This window comes from Doryrhamphus excisus, linkage group LG10 (genome assembly GCF_037039965.1).
Source record: "Doryrhamphus excisus strain RoL-2023G ecotype Guam linkage group LG10, RoL_Dexc_Guam_v1.1, whole genome shotgun sequence".
In the NCBI taxonomy this organism is placed as follows: domain Eukaryota; kingdom Metazoa; phylum Chordata; class Actinopteri; order Syngnathiformes; family Syngnathidae; genus Doryrhamphus; species Doryrhamphus excisus.
In genome coordinates, this window is record NC_136366.1 from 10827160 (window position 1) to 10843321 (window position 16162).

The following is a 16162-nucleotide window of genomic DNA, read 5'->3' on the forward strand; positions in this document are numbered from 1 at the left end:
TGCCCTCCCTCCCTGGCTACTTTGTCCAGCTCCTCCCAGTGAATCCCAGGCCTTCCCAGGCCAGCTGAGAGACATAGTCTCTCCAACATGGGTCTTGGGTTTTCCTCTAGGCCTCCGACCAGCTGGTCATGCCCTGAACACCTTCCCCGGGAGGAATCCTGAGCCACCTCGACTGACTCCTCTCAATGCGGAGGAGCAGCGCTTGGACTCAAGAGTCTCTCCCAAATGACAGCGCTTCTCACTTTATCTCTAAGGAGAACACAGCCACCCTACGGAAAAAACTCATTTCCGCCATTTGTACCCGTCATCTTGTCCTTTCACTCACTACCCAAAGCTTGTGACCATAGGCGAGGCCGCTGTAACCTCAATTTACTAAATGTGTTTGAATCAAACACTAAACAATGACAATCATTCATTCATTTTCTACTGCTTATCCTCACGAGGGTCGTGGGGGTGCTGGAGCCTATCCCAGCTGTCTTGGGGCGAGAGGCGGGGTACACCCTGGACTGGTGGCCAGCCAATCACAGGGCACATATGGACAAACAACCATTCACACTCACATTCATACCTATGGACAATTTGGAGTCGCCAATTAACCTAGCATGTTTTTGGAATGTGGGAGGAAACCGGAGTACCCGGAGAAAACCCACGCATGCACGGGCAGAGATGGCCGAGGTTGGAATTGTAAACAATTACATAATTCTGTAAAATATTGAGAAATTTTTGACATTTGAATATTGCCACTGGAATTTCTGGAAATTAGTAAGATACCCTACAAAAAAATGAACTACTATTTTGCTGAACAAAGTTTTTAGGTAACTTTAATGATTGGGGATATTTATTTTCTTAAAATTCATTCATTCATTTTCTACTGCTTTTCCTCACGAGGGATGCGGGGCTGCTGGAGCCTATCCCAGCTGTCTTCGGGCAAGAGGCGGGGTACACCCTGGACTGGTCGCCAGCCAATCACAGGGCACATATAGACAAACAACCATTCACACTCACATTCATACCTATGGACAATTTGGAGTGGCTAATTAACCTAGCATGTTTTTGGAATGCGGGAAGAAACCAGAGTACCCGGAGAAAACCCACGCATGCACGGGGAGAACATGCAAACTCCATACAGAGATGCCCGAGGGTGGAATTGAACCCTGGTCTCCTAGCTGTGAGGTCTGCGCGCTAACCACTCGACCGCCGTGTCACCTATTTTCTTAAAATTTGTCATTACATTTTTGACAAATTCAAATGCACCAATAATTCTCATAGTTCTGATAGCTAATAGACGCTACACATTTTGGTATATGGGTCCTAATTCTTCATTGAACAAATGAATTGAGCACATATCAAAAGTAAAACATAACTGTTATTTTACCTCAGTGTCTTACCTTTCTTCTGGAGCGTAGCACTAAGACAGAGGACAAAAATCAGAAAGAATAAATATTTCCCCATCGCTTCTGGACACGCTCACCCCGTGTTCTCTGCTCAGTCCTGGGTCTCGGCCAAAAGAAACAGCCGACTCAACAATAACCAGCTGGGTGAATGTGACTGGGTTGGTGTCTGTTTTACCAGTCAGAGTGAAACGTCTTCCAGTTCCGTTTTTTTTAGGATGTTCAACTTTGCAAAGCACACCTGCGCTTTACTAGTCCTTTTTCCCAAATGGAAGCTAGTACTTCAGAGTAAAGTAAGTTCTTTATCTCCACGTTGGCCCAGAAATATGATCCGCGTGTGGCGTGAGGTCATACGTGGAGAGGAAATTTCTGCCTGGAAACGATAAGCTTGTCTCAACATGAGCTCCCTCACTTCCGGACACAGTCTGTCTCTTGGCGTGGTTAACCAACTTTTCAGCTCAACAAAGTTCTCTCCAGATCCAGCTCAGATATCAGCATCCATTTGCCTCTCCGGGGTCCGTTCCACACTCGGCAAGGGGGGGGGGGGGGCCTAAAAAAATGCCCCCCCCCCTACATAGAAATGTTAGAGGTGAAAACACCAGAAAAACACAAGACAGTTCCCCTCATCTCTGTGGCCGTGCTGCATGTGTCTTCACAGCCCAGATGAGTAAACATCCTCGGTAAACATCCAATCACTGTTAGTATGCAAATGAGCCAAAACGCAGCCAAAGCAACAAAGGGAAAACAAAAGTAATAAAGTGTTCTGCTTTGTATCTTTGTATCGCAACTTGTGTTGTGTAACTCTAGTTGTGTAATTAGCCCATCCAGTTAAGATTCATGTCGGCTGTTCAAATCTGGATGCGACCTAAACCAGCAGAAGCTGAGTCCTCAGGTGTCAGGGTAGAGGCCAACAAAGAGTTATCCACCCCAGGTTGGATCCCACAGCTAACAACCCATGCCGTTATGAAAACACCGTTATGTAACGCCCACTTCACATTTCTGACCCCCCCCCCACCCCCATGCCTAGAACCAGCCCCGCTGCTCACACATGTGGCCTGACTCTTCATCCAGCGAGCAGGGGGTCATGTTGATGTCCTCCATCCCTGCTGCGTTGATGTTTTGTCCTTGTTGATGACGTCATGACAGCAGGAAGGAAAAGGGCGGTGGGGGAAATGGCGACTGGTTTATATTTATTATTGGATCCCCAAATAGCAAATGAGTGCATGGTCTCCCTGACGTGGAAATCCACAGGAAGCACTTTTATCTCATTAAGACAAAGCTTGTCAGAAAAAGAAGGATAAGGAACATTCAATAGGATTCTTTTCTATTCTATTCTATTTCTATTCTATTGTGACAAAATGTCAACAGTTTCTTCAGGTTTGATAAGAATTGCTTCAAATTTGTCACCTGTCACCTGTCAAATCTCAATATCATTCTTGCTGTGGCAGACAAAAAAACTGCAGTCCTGGGAAACTTCATTGGTTCAAATTTACCTTTGCCAGACATTAAGAATCAGAGTTGAGCATTACAACATATATATTTAACGTATACATATGTCACAACAAATGTTTACCCTTAACCCCCAAGCCTGTTGGATTGTATTGGATTGAAAATCACTAGATTCCTGGTCAAGAAAAAAAGCCCTAAGAAGAATAAGACGTGAATTTGGATGTGGATTGGTTCAAACGTGTAAACAGCTGAGTGGGGACCAAAAAATAGGACTGATTTGACCTTAAAACCAAAAAAAAAAACCAAACCAAACCAAAATTTAAAAAATCCATCCATTTTCTATGCTGGAGCCTATCCCAGCTGTCTTTGGGCAAGAGGCGGGGTACACCCTGGACTGGTTGACCTTGAAACCAAAGCATTAGTATTATCTTTAAAATCAACAGGATTATTGCCCCCCCCCCATATATGGGGGGAAACCAAATGTTTACCCTTAAACCCCATGCTTGTTGGAATGAAAAATCACTAGAATTCCTGGTAAACAAATAACAAACAAGACTTGGAAAATTTGGAAAAAATGTGGATATGGATTGGTTCAAATATGTAAAGAGCTGAGCGGGCACCAAAAAAAAAAAACAGGACTGATTTGACTTTAAAACCAATCTATATTATGTTTAAATCAGCTGGATTCTTGCTATGGGGACAAAAATAAACAATCCCATGACAATCCCTAAAAATGTAAGAATTGGGTCAAATTACCGGACATTAACAATCAAAGTTGAACATAACACGTAAACATCAGATTTCGCCTGTTGGAATAGATGGAATTCAAAGTCACTAGAATTTCTCTGAGGGGAAAAAAAGGATCCTTGAAAATGTGACATGGATTGATTGAAATGTGTAAAGAGTTGAATGGGAACAAGGATCGCTTTGACCTTCAAAGGAAAGCATGTGTATTATCTTTCAAATCAGTAGTATTATAGATTGCTTCAAATCGGTAGAGAACTCATATACATGGTCAGGCAAAATGATCTGACACATTTGTTGGTTAAATAAAAGGCAAATAAACAAAAAAGTATTTTCGAAAAGTACATATAATGCCATTTTTTTCCATATAATGCCATTGTTTTTGGTTTCTTTTCCAGTTGCTGCCATGAATTAGACTTGTGAGTATTGCGCTTTCATTGTGGAAACATTTATCAAAACAAACAATTCTGTAACTGCAACACAACGAGCGTTTCGTTTGCACGTCGATCTTGAGTCTAGACATGATCCCGTACCAGCTGGAAATGGATTACCAACTTCAGAGCTACTGGATCTGCATTGAAATGAAAATTAACCGGCTGACCTTGCACCGCCAGAACTGACTTAATTTTTAAAACATAATGAAACAGAACTGTGATTGGCTGGCGACCAGTCCAGGGTGTACCCCGCCTCTCGCCCAAAGACAGCTGGGATAGGCTCCAGCACCCCCGCGACCCTCGTGAGGAAAAGCGGTAGAAAATGAATGAGTGAATGAATGAAACAGAATGGCATTATATGTACTTTTCAAAAATAAAAATACTTTTTTGTTACTTTACTTTATTTGCCTTTTATTTAAGATACAAATACGTCAGATTATTTTGCCTGACCCTGTACATGAAAAACAACAAACAAAAATTAGCATCATAAAAAAACAAGAGTGTTTTTACTTGGGAATAAAGCAATTTTGAGTATTAGTATTGATTGGTATAAATGCCAAGAATATAGCGCTACATTACGACATGTGACATTTCCTGTTGATGTTCCAAAAGACGCCTCCTACGGGAGACGAGATGGGGCGGCTCTCATCTTCCCGTAACAGACGTCGGACACGTAGGACATGTTGGATTCTTTCCTTGTTCTCCTGATAGCTCTGTAAGCATGTCACCGCACGCTGGCCTCTTCCTGACTTTGTGGGTTTAGAAGTACAGCGTGACCTCCTGAGTTATTTGTACATTTAAAAGGGGGGGGGGGTAAAATGAACGGAGACTTCACAAACCACAGAGAGGCTCCGCAATCACATTTTCACATCATTATTACATTATGGAGTGCCTTTAAAGTGCTCTACTTGCACAATGGGGACCAGATGGCGGTAGATGCACTTAGACAAATACAGTATGCAGGTGGAAGGTTGCCACCAAACAGCTGAGGACTATTGTATTTCACTCAATAGCATGACAGATAGAATAGGGCTGCACGGTGGCCTAGTGGTTAGCATGGTGGCCATACAGCCAGAAGATCTGAGTTTGTATCTCACGTTGGGGCATCTCTGTATGGAGTTTGTATGTTCTCCCCGTGTGTGCGTGGGTTTTCTCCAGGTACGCCTTGCCCAAACTCAGCTGGGATAGGCTCCAGCATCCCTTCACTCTATACTCTGTTCTGTTCTCTAGTGATGTGCTACTAGTAATGATATAAAAGGTGCACATGGTCAAATCCCAATTTGTTCCACTTCTTTTTCTCCAGGTGTGCACAAGTGACACTTGGATTTAAAAAGTAGATATAAAAAATGATCGGTATCATATTGGTCTTGAGAAGCAGAAAGTTATTGTGCATCTATAAATTTGTTGTATATAAAAACTGTATATGCTAGTGTAGTATAGTAGAATACAGTATGATACCCACGATGCTTTGCTAGACTGTGTTGTATATAGTTTCTAAAGATACATGCTTTGAGTTCACATTGTTGCTTGTTAAGTTGCTGTGTGATGATTTTAGCATTTTTTTCCCCCTTTTTACGACACAATGAGTGAGACTGCGGTGTTGAATGACGACCTTGTTGTGAGTTCTCTTGGAATTCTCTGTCAAATTAAGAGTCATGGAAATTTTGACTTTTTTTGCATGAAATTAATTTATTACCAAATGATTTTTTTTTGTTTTCTTTTTACTTTTTTAGATTTTTTTTTATTTTTGAAATATCACAACACTTGGAGATGAATAGTTATATAAGATGTATGTTTATATGTATCCTAATAATGTCAACAGTATCATCATCACTAAAGAATGTTGTTATTGTTTTGGATCATTTCAGACAAATTGATGACAGTCTGACTGTATCGGAGTTGGATCCGGTCGCAGGAATGACCGGAAAAGTGACGTCATCCCAAAAGAATTTTCAGTGCACTCACAGGCCTCTCCTGATTGGGGCCCGCTTTAGGGTGGAGGGCGTGTGGGGGCGGACGCTGCAGAACATCCTGGGAAAGCAGCAGCACCACACAAACAGAAGGAAGGGCCGCTACAATTTGCACACTTACTTGCTTTCTGGGACTTAGTCTGGCTTTGTTCTTCACGCTGTAGGATGCCTGCTCACTTCCCAAGAACTCTCCTGCTGGGACTGCTGGGACTGCTGGGACTGCTGTGCTCTGCCTCGGCTGCGGGAGGGAACAGTGAGTGGCTTTTAAATGTGCTTCACTAATAATACAAAGTAAAAACCTATTCATTAAACTACCACTTCCCCGTATATACAGTACAGTACAGTACAGTACAGTACAGTACAGTACACGTATTGATGGCCCATATATTGGAATGTTTGCATGGTTGCAACTTTCATATTTTGGATAGATATGCTAAGAAGTTACATATGTTCCCAGGAATTCTGAGCCTCAAAATCTTTTTAAAATGTGTACTTATTTTTTGGAATTGTTCTGCATGGCGGTCAAGTGGTTAGAGCACAGGCCACACAGCTAGGAAACCCGAGTTCAATTCCCCCCTCAGCCATCTCTGTATGGAGTCCCACATTCCAAAAACATGCTAGGTTAATTGGCCACTCCAAATTGTCCATAGGTATGAATGTGAGTGTGAATGGTTGTTTGTCTATATGTGCCCTGTGATTGGCTGGCCACCAGTCCAGGGTGTACCCCGCCTCTCGCTCGAAGACAGCTGGGATAGGCTCCAGCACCCCCCGCGACCCTCGTGAGGAAAAAGCGGTAGAAAATGAATGACTGAATGTTCTAAACGTTCGATATGCTAATAAAAATAGAATAACATCCTGTGTGTTTCCTTTTCAGGAAGTACCGCAAGAGGAAGAACATTCGGTCTCTTCGACGCGTCCTTCACAGATGAACCCTTCACACTCGAGGACCTTTACGACCACGACATGGACTTGAAGGTGAAGCCAATGTCAAGGGTCGGTAATGGGACCACGAGGGAGCCTGCTATCTCGGAGGCGGCGCTGCAGTTCCTGACAGGCCGCGTGTCCACAGTCCTCATCCCGTCCTTCTACACGCTGGTCTGCTCGGTGAGCGTTCCCATCAACATCTGGGCCATGCTGGCCTTCGCCCGCCGCATCCGTCCCAAGAAGCCGGCCGCCGTCTACATGCTGAACCTGGCGTGTGCAGACCTCATCTTTGCCTTGCTGCTGCCCTTCAAGATGGCGTACCACTTCGGTGGCAATAACTGGATGTTCGGCGAGGTCATGTGCCGAGTGGTCACCGCCGCCTTCTACTGGAACATGTACTGCTCGGTGCTGCTCATCGCCTGCATCAGCGTGGACCGCCTCCTCGCCGTGGTCTACCCCATCGACTCCCTGACGTGGAGGAGGCCTGGGATCGCCGTGGCGGCTTGCGTGACCATGTGGATCTTGTCCTTGGCCGCCTCTGTGCCGCTGGTGATCTCGGAGCAGACGGTGCACCTGAAGGAGCCCAACATCACCACCTGTCACGACGTCCAGCACATGGATCAGCTCATCGGACACTACAAGGTGTACTTCGTCACGCTGTGCTGCGCCCTCTTCGTGGTCCCCCTGCTGGTCACCGTGGTGTCCTACGCTCGTGTCATCTGGTCTCTGAGCACCGTGCCACATGGTGTCCCCGCCCGCTCCCGTAGAAGAAGCAGGGCGGTGGTGATGGCCATGACGGTGCTGGTGATGTTCTTGCTGTGCTTCGCGCCCACAAACTGCCTCCTGCTGTATCACTACGTGCAACTCCACAGGAGGGCCCGGGACGCTCCCGAAGGCTCCTACGCCGCCTACTTGGTCTTTCTGTGCTTGGGGAGCCTCAACTGCCTCCTGGACCCGCTGCTCTACTTCTTTGGCTCGTCTCAGTGCCAGAGAGAGCTGGCCGGACTGCTGAGGTGTCAGAAGATAGCGGAGAGCTTCAGCAGGTCCTCGTCGGACTCGTACAGATCCAGCACCAGAACCATTCTTAAGTCCGGCCACACGGACACCTCAAGGATCAACGCCTTTGTGGCCAAACAGGATTCTTTGCAAGGAAACCTCGGCGGTCAGTACAAGAAGCTCCTGGTCTGACTACTAGAGCTCCACGTCTAGTTGACCTCATGGACTTGACGGGTTTTCAGTGTTCGAGCAAACTGAAGGTTCCACCATCCCGGAAGCCTGTCTGTTTTCAATGTGGGAACCGGGGTCAAGGGTCATTCATACTCCTCTGCAACAGTTTTGATTCAAGGCATTTCCAAAACTGTACAAGATGAAGGGTTTAAGGCCTATTCTTAAATAGACCCTCTGTGAAATACCAGTAGCTCGGAACCTGTTTTGGACCACAAGAACCAAAGATCCTCTATATGACAGGAACTACTACTACTACAAAAGACAAAAAACACACTAGTTAAAGGATCCCTGACATGATTCATCAACTGAACATCAACTTCAACATCAACTTTGCTTCAATAGCTTAAATATTGTTTGGAACTTTCCCCGATGACGTCACTTGCTGCGAGCTACTATTGTCATGGCTTTGCCCCATCAACTATAAATGTCAATTTTGCAAAATGACCATTGGAACAAGTTGGAACATAATTGCAAACAACATATAGAGTATCATATTGCAGCAAAGAGGATAAATCATGTCGGGACCCTTTAAAGACGTGTGAAAGTCGCAATGATGGCGTAGTATGTATCTTTCAGAACTGTGAATATCTTTAAAAAGAAGTTTAAAACACAATGAAGGAATACTGGATTTGCACAGGATTATTTAAGATGCAAGTGAAACAGCTCCATTGTCACGTCAGTGAAAAGTCAATAGTACTTGTATGTTCTCGTTCTGATACTTTTATCTCACCTTGCACTTTTCTTTGCTCGTGTCAACACCTAAGTGAAAAATAAACGCCTTTTTTAAAGCACTTTCTTATCCCTGTGTGTAAACATGGTTGTCTTACTGAATGGGGAGATAACAGTTCATTGCTTCTGCTGCCCTCTGCGGGCAGAGGGTGAATGTGCACCACTTACCCATTTGCAGGTTCTTCTTTTAGCCACTAGATGGCAAAAATGTACCGAGTAAATATTTGTGGCGACCAGTCAAATCTGTTTAGTGTTCTGTTGTACGGCAAAATGTATCTTTACAATTACAACGATTCAAAAATTCAAAAAAACATTCAAAAATATGTATGAAAACTATATACAGTATGTATTCAAGCACTTTGTCTTTTTATATTTTTATTTATAAGCATTCGAGGGGTCTTACACAGCTTGACAAGAACGTTTGTGACCTTTTATAGCATTTGACTTGTTTTGCTTTTTATTTGGCTTTTTGATATAACATATACAGGCATGTTGCTGTACACTTCCGTGTTTTACAGTGGTTAACTTTGTACGCTTGCGACAAGAATACTTGTCCCAGTGTGCCTTTGTCACGTGATTTGCAGTTTTGAATGGATACTGAACCGATACTCGTGAGTGTCGATATAACGACACCACAGTGTAGATATATAGTATAGTTGTACTTCTTGAATACTTAAACTTTTATGTCATAGTTGCAGTCATATTTATTAGTGTTGTCATAGTATCACAACCTTCATTATGGACCTTCACTTATACTTCCTCATGCTTCTCACAACTTTAGCATGCTAGCTATCAACATGGTTAGTGCTGTCATATTGGGCCGGAGGTTAGCGATTGGTAGCTCTATTCAAAACAGCAAAACACATATGTGTGTGAAAATAAACATAGAAAAGAGAACAACAAAATACCGGTCTTATCACGCTGGGATCAATCCGATACGGCCACTGGCCTCGGTATCGACAATGTCGCTATTTGGCTCGATCCGCCCACCCTCTCCAGCTGCTGTCTGTCTACCTGTGGAGGTGAAGCCGCCACAAGGCGCCACTCCCGCGGACAATACGTCGTCGTCGTAGTCGCTGCTGTTTATTCTACTTTTACACTCAGCCATGACTGTTTGGAGTTGTTGTCTGCTTCTCGTCCTTCTTTGTTGTCTACACACATGCTTGTGCGACGACACAGGTGAGTTCCTTTTATTTACCTTCTTGGACGGAACGTTTGTTGTTCGTTCTTATGAAAACACACGTTGTGTCTTAAATTATGTTAGTGTAGCGTATTTGATTACAATATTTCATTTCATATGAAGAATTTTATTGCGGGTGCGTGAATCAGTACGACCACTGTACTGATAAAAGTGCTGTCACATGACCGGAAATAGTATCCTGCTGTTTCGTATTGTTGTCCATCTGCCTTAGAGGGGCAGGTGCTTTTGTCTTACACGTTGTATGCTCTTTCAATTTCCAAATTCAAGTGTCGTTAATGAATAATGTTTTTAACTGACTTACGTTAAATTGTGATTGTAAAGCTAGCCTCTAGCAAAAGCGATTGATAAAGTCTTTCAATGCGTCTTTGCGAGCTGATCGCATTGCTACAAAGTTGGGATATGATATTGATTCTCCCCGAGTTCTGCAACATTGACTTTTCCTGGTCAAGAAATCAGAAATCCCAGTTTTAAGGAACACAGGTTGCAAGGCTGATGGATGCTCATGTTTGTGCACGAGGCAGTTGAGTGTGAGCACCGTGAACTCTGCCTAGCAACAAGTATGGGTGCAAATGAAATCATTCATTCATTCATTCATTCATTCATTTTCTACCGCTTTTCCTCACAAGGGTCGCGGGGGTGCTGGAGCCTATCCCAGCTGTCTTGGGGCGAGAGGCGGGGTACACCCTGGACTGGTGGCCAGCCAATCACAGGGCACATATAGACAAACAACCATTCACACTCACATTCATACCTATGGACAATTTGGAGTCGCCAATTAACCTAGCATGTTTTTGGAATGTGGGAGGAAACCGGAGTACCCGGAGAAAACCCACGCATGCACGGGGAGAACATGCAAACTCCACACAGAGATGGCCGAGGGTGGAATCTAACCCTGGTCTCCTAGCGGTCTGCGCGCTAACCACTCGACCGCTGTGCCGCCCAAATGAAATCAGGATAAATAAATTATATTACCACATATTTCGGATCATAGCTTTTTTTGATTGCTGTGTGACAACCTTCCAATGACCTTCCTCAGATTCTCTGCGAGGCTGGACAGGCACTGAGACCAACAGGGGTCTTTTGGTGGACCACCAGGTTGTGTCTGCTCTGAGCAGCAGGCTGACCACCGTCTTCCTGCCGGTGGTCTACATCGTGGTGTTCGTGGTGGGCCTTCCCACCAACGCCATGGCCATCTGGGTGTTCCTTTTCCGCACCAAGAAGAAGCACCCATCGTCTATCTACATGGCCAACCTGGCGCTGGCTGACCTGTTCTTCATCATCTGGGTCCCACTGAAGATAGCATACCACTTCAATGGCAACAACTGGATCTATGGCGAGGGCCTGTGCAAGGTTCTGGTGGCCTTCTTCTATGGGAACATGTACTGCTCCATGGGTTTCATCGCCTGCATCAGCGTGCAGCGCTACTGGGCGGTGGTCCACCCGCTGGTCCAGCAGAGGCGGGAGAACTGCGTGGCCTACATCGTTTGTGGGAGCATCTGGGCGGTTGTGTGGCTACTCACTATCCCGCTCTACCTGTATGATCAGCAGGTCCAAATCGCCAACCCCAACATCCTCACCTGCCATGATGTCACCCGCCCGGGCCAGAGGAAGATAGCGGCAGGCTACTTCCTGACCATGGGCACCGTGGGCTTTATGGTACCGGCTGTGGTGTGCGTGGTCTCCTACGTGCTCATGCTGCGGACACTCTGCAGCAGCATGACAGACCCGACGGTCGGCAAGCAGCGTCGCAAGGCGGTGGTGCTGATTGTCACCGTTCTGCTGATGTTCCTGGTGTGCTTTGCGCCCAGCAACGTCATGCTGCTGGTGCACTACGTGCTGCTGCTGAACGAGGCCAAGAACAACATGTACGGCTTCTACATCACGACTCTGTGCCTGGCCAGCCTCAACAGCTGCATCGACCCCTTCGTTTACTACTACATCTCCGACGACTTCCGCCAGCACGTCAAGAACACCTTCCTGTGTCGCAGCGAGCGCACCGTGGAGCGCATGAGGGTGTCCTTCAGCGCCCTCAAGTTCTCCAAGAAGAGCAACACCTACACGTCCGATTCTGGGGCCAACACGGGGAGCACAGAGTGTTAGCATTAGCCGCGTTAACAGTGTTGCCCTTAAAATGTACTGTCACTCCCTGCAGTTACTGCTTTTGATGTGTGAATAACAACGTTTACGGAACAGTAGCATAACTTTTGTCAGTGAACGTTTTGCATATTCTTTTTGGTTTCAAGTGTCCAGTGGCGTGGGATGAGTTGAGTATTAGCACTCCTTAACTGATGAACCTGGAGCATTCACTGGATCTCTTCCACTCATCCGCTACTGAGCCTTTAAGACCACTGTGTTTTTCATTTAGGTACGTATATGAAGCCATATTTTTAAAAGTTCTTAAGTACTTTTTGTGTGTGTTAGGCTAAGTGGTCATACAACTGTCACATGTTCCATTACCACATATTTCAGCCATTTGATCTTTTTACTAAAAGGTTACTAAAAGATTAGGTACACCTCCACAAGCTAATGTGATTCAAAAGAGTTTTGACTTGACAAATAAATTAATAGTCACTATTATTATTCAACGCAGGTATTAATTTAACAGTATGTGGTTGTGGTTGTAGGTTGCAGTGGTGTACTGTTTCTAATGCCTGTGTTTAGCATCTAGCTGAATAAGCTAACAAAAAATATTAGCAAGTAGCTCGTAAAAAATGGACAGAAACTCATCAAACGGCTAGAATTGTGTAGGAATGGTGTGTGACTGTGTTTTTCATATTCTGGCCTTAAGGGAATTTTTTTTGTTTTTTTAAATAAATAAATCCCTTTGTAGTTTGTAGTGGGGTACTGATTTGTACACTTAGCGTGTAGCTAAATAAGCTAACCACCATATTAGCACAAGCACTTAGCACTTAATTATACAAGCTAACAAGTAGGTGGTAAAAGGTTCACATTTAGTAGTAAACATTTTAGTTGTGAATGAATTGTGAAAGATTTTGTGTATGTCATATTGTGACATTGAGTGAACATTTTGATGATTTATTTAATTGTTTTAATAATTGAACCAATTCGTGATCCTCCTGCTGACGTCATTAAATCGAAGACCGGCTCGCCTGCTTGCTGATGACGTCACCACGCCCAGGTAGGTAGGTAGTCTCGGGGCGTGGCCTTTTTTTTCCGGTACAGGAGGAGAAGGACGCACTGGCGGATGTGTTTCAGTTGTTTCAGGGCGCGGACAGAGACAGACAGGCGCTAACTCGCTAAGGAAACACTTGGACGGAACTAACTAAAAATGGACTCTGCTCACTTTTGGACACTTTTGATCGTTTTGTGTCACTTTTGGGTCGCGGATGGTGCAGGTAAGCTCAGGTTTTGTCTGTTCTAGAGGAAGATACATAACTGTGTTGTCATCGTTGTTGTTGACCGAATTTGGTGCTCAAATCTCGGCTTCCCTGTCCGTCAGTCCGGCCTGTTGGCAAATGTGGTAGGAGGCTAGTCTGAACCAACATTCAAATGAAATGGAATAATAAAGTACTAACCGCCAACCACGCTGTTGACAGTTTCTGCATAAGCGAGCAGACGAGCTATTTAAAAATCAAGTTTTAACCACTTAAAGACTTCTAATGTGTTTTTTTAACTGTTTTATAAAGGATGTTGTTTCTCTGTTAAAGCAGTTTCTCTAATTTCTAGGTGTGCTACTAATGATTGCCTTTTGACACCATTCAGCTAAAAAAAATAATCAAAACAAGCCACATACATGTTAGCTTTGCAGAGAATCTAGACATTATTCAGTACCAACTCAGATCCACTTACCTATTATGCATTTCCATTGGCTAAATCAGGTACTACAAGGTACTATTTTGTGCCAAAAGTGGATATTTTAAGGCTGTATAGCTAGAAATGACAAAAAATATATATAAGATAAAGTTATTTTGGCTTGTTGCTGTGCCTTAGCTTTCCATACTACACTACCTACAAGCAGGTACTATAAGGTACTACTTGGCACAATTGGTACTCCTGAGGCTGTACAACTAGAGAAAAAAACATGCTAACACACATGCTAATTTTAGCTTAGCCTGAGTGCTAGGTGCTCCATCGTCTCCATTTTGCTGCCATGCTTCATTTTCCCGGTGCCCTTGGTTTCCTTGGCAGTAATGTTGTCGTTGATGAAGGAAATGCAAGAGAGAAGCTTTGTCCTCCATTGCTGCGGCCTGGTTTTGGTAGTTTCCCTGCGGCGCCGTTTTGACTTGTAAACAAAGTGGAGTAGAACTGATCCAAGCGACAAGTAGGATCAGTTTTGAACGTATGGTTAATTTTCCGTTTCAGGTTCAGCGTGAACATGGGTGAAGAATTTTATTGATGCTTCCCTACTTTGCTTTTTGTTGCTGCCCAGGAAAAGGACGTGGTTTCGTCGGGGTCATAGATTCCCAAAACCCAGAACTGGTGGTCGTGGACCGATCCACGGCGGAGACACTGCAAAGCCAGCTGACCACCGTCTTCCTGCCGGTGGTCTACATCGTGGTGTTCGTGGTGGGCCTGCCCACCAACGCCATGGCCATCTGGGTGTTTCTGTTCCGCACCAAGAAGAAGCACCCGTCGTCCATCTACATGGCCAACTTAGCGCTGGCCGACCTGCTCTTCGTCATCTGGACGCCGCTGAAGATCGCCTACCACTTCAGCGGCAACAATTGGATCTACGGTGAGCCGCTGTGCAAGGTTCTGGTGGGCTTCTTCTACGGAAACATGTACTGTTCCATCATCTTCATCGCCTGCCTCAGCGTGCAGCGCTACTGGGTGGTGGCCCACCCGCTGTCCCAGCAGAGGAAGAACAACAAGGTGGCCATTGGCGTCTGTGTGGGCGTCTGGGTTTTCATGTGGCTCAGCACCACGCCGCTCTACCTCTACCAGCACACGGCCCAACTACGAGAGCCCGCCATCACCACCTGCCACGACGTCAACATCATCGAGGACCCGCTGGACCCTTTCCCATCCGTGCAGCTGCCTTTCTTCTACTTCATCTGCATGGGCCTGGTGGTGTTCCTGGTGCCGTGCGTGATCATTGTGGTGGCCTACATCCTGCTCCTGAGAGCCCTGGGTCGGAACCTGGATGACAGCACAGCGGCCAAGAACCGCAGACGGGCGGTGGTTCTGATCATCATCGTGCTGCTCACCTTCCTGCTGTGCTTCGTCCCGAGCAACATCATGCTGGTGGTGCATTACTCGCTGCTGAAGGACGGCGTGGAGAACAACGGCTACGGCTTCTACGTGACCACGCTGTGCCTCGCCAGCCTCAACAGCGTGCTGGACCCGTTCATCTACTACTTTGTGTCCGAGGACTTCCGCAACCACGTGAAGAACACGCTACTGTGCAGGAGCAGCCGGACTGTGGAGCGCATGAGGGTCTCCTTCAGCTCCATGAAGTACTCCCGGAAGAGCAAGTCCTATGTGTCTGAGTCGGGGAACACACAGAGCAGCTCTTGCTAGCCCAATGACGCTCGTGCGAGGATCACGCCGGTACGTCTGGTTATGACCGGGAACCAAAGATTTTAGGCCAAATGGACACGGATGTTTCGAAAAAATCAGATTTGACTTCACAATGGATATTTTGGAAAACACTTGTGGAAGTTTTCTTGTGGACACGTGGAAAACGGTGCTTTTTGCTTGTGTTGTTTGCTTAATTTAAAAGTATTTTTCCACAACAGAACATAGTTTTTTTTAATCACTCTGTTGTGTGTGGACATCAGGAAGATGTTGAAACATCCGTCAATGCTGGGATGGACTTAAGCCTTGTGAATATGGAGGAGCAGCGAGTGGAGCCTCGACACGTTTAACCTCATTATCCACTTTAGTGTTTGCTTCATGTGCAGATTTATTTTAGCGTTACAGTGTATTGTTTTGGTAAATAAATGCTAAATATAAAACATGTAGGTTTCTGTGATACTCTTTTTCATCTTCCCTGTAGTGACTCACTGGGTTTGAGTCACGGAGCTCCTGGCTGGCCTGCATGGAAATGACAAGAATTCACGGAATGCTGCTTCCCAGTGTCATCTGGGGCTTCTCAAAGTCACAGATGAAGAAGTTGTAGTCCGGGTTTTT

At 45.3% G+C, this 16162-nt stretch overlaps 4 protein-coding genes across 4 annotated transcripts in view; 3 read left to right on the forward strand and 1 right to left on the reverse strand.

Moving 5' to 3' along the window:
- The window catches only part of LOC131105470 (proteinase-activated receptor 3), a 4656-nt gene extending 2727 nt beyond the window's left edge, over positions 1-1929 (reverse strand). The window contains exon 1 of the mRNA XM_058053621.2: positions 1389-1929. Coding sequence (XP_057909604.2) covers positions 1389-1452 — 64 coding nt within the window. The 5' untranslated portion in view covers positions 1453-1929. The remainder of the gene's footprint in view (positions 1-1388) is intronic.
- A 4070-nt stretch (positions 1930-5999) lies between these two features.
- LOC131109550 (proteinase-activated receptor 1-like) lies at positions 6000-8930 on the forward strand. Its single transcript, XM_058061694.2, has 2 exons — positions 6000-6241; positions 6863-8930. The coding sequence occupies exons 1-2, from the start codon at positions 6154-6156 to the stop codon at positions 8098-8100; spliced, it is 1326 nt and encodes a 441-aa protein (XP_057917677.2). The 5' UTR covers positions 6000-6153; the 3' UTR covers positions 8101-8930.
- A 916-nt stretch (positions 8931-9846) lies between these two features.
- f2rl1.1 (coagulation factor II (thrombin) receptor-like 1, tandem duplicate 1) lies at positions 9847-12184 on the forward strand. The gene is made up of 2 exons (XM_058051650.2): positions 9847-10047; positions 11106-12184. Exons 1-2 carry the CDS (start codon positions 9975-9977, stop codon positions 12167-12169), a joined length of 1137 nt encoding a protein of 378 aa, XP_057907633.2. The 5' UTR covers positions 9847-9974; the 3' UTR covers positions 12170-12184.
- Positions 12185-13278: 1094 nt separating this feature from the next.
- On the forward strand, positions 13279-16085 carry f2rl1.2 (coagulation factor II (thrombin) receptor-like 1, tandem duplicate 2). Its single transcript, XM_078794076.1, has 2 exons — positions 13279-13425; positions 14460-16085. Exons 1-2 carry the CDS (start codon positions 13359-13361, stop codon positions 15548-15550), a joined length of 1158 nt encoding a protein of 385 aa, XP_078650202.1. The 5' UTR covers positions 13279-13358; the 3' UTR covers positions 15551-16085.
- Positions 16086-16162: the final 77 nt, after the last annotated feature.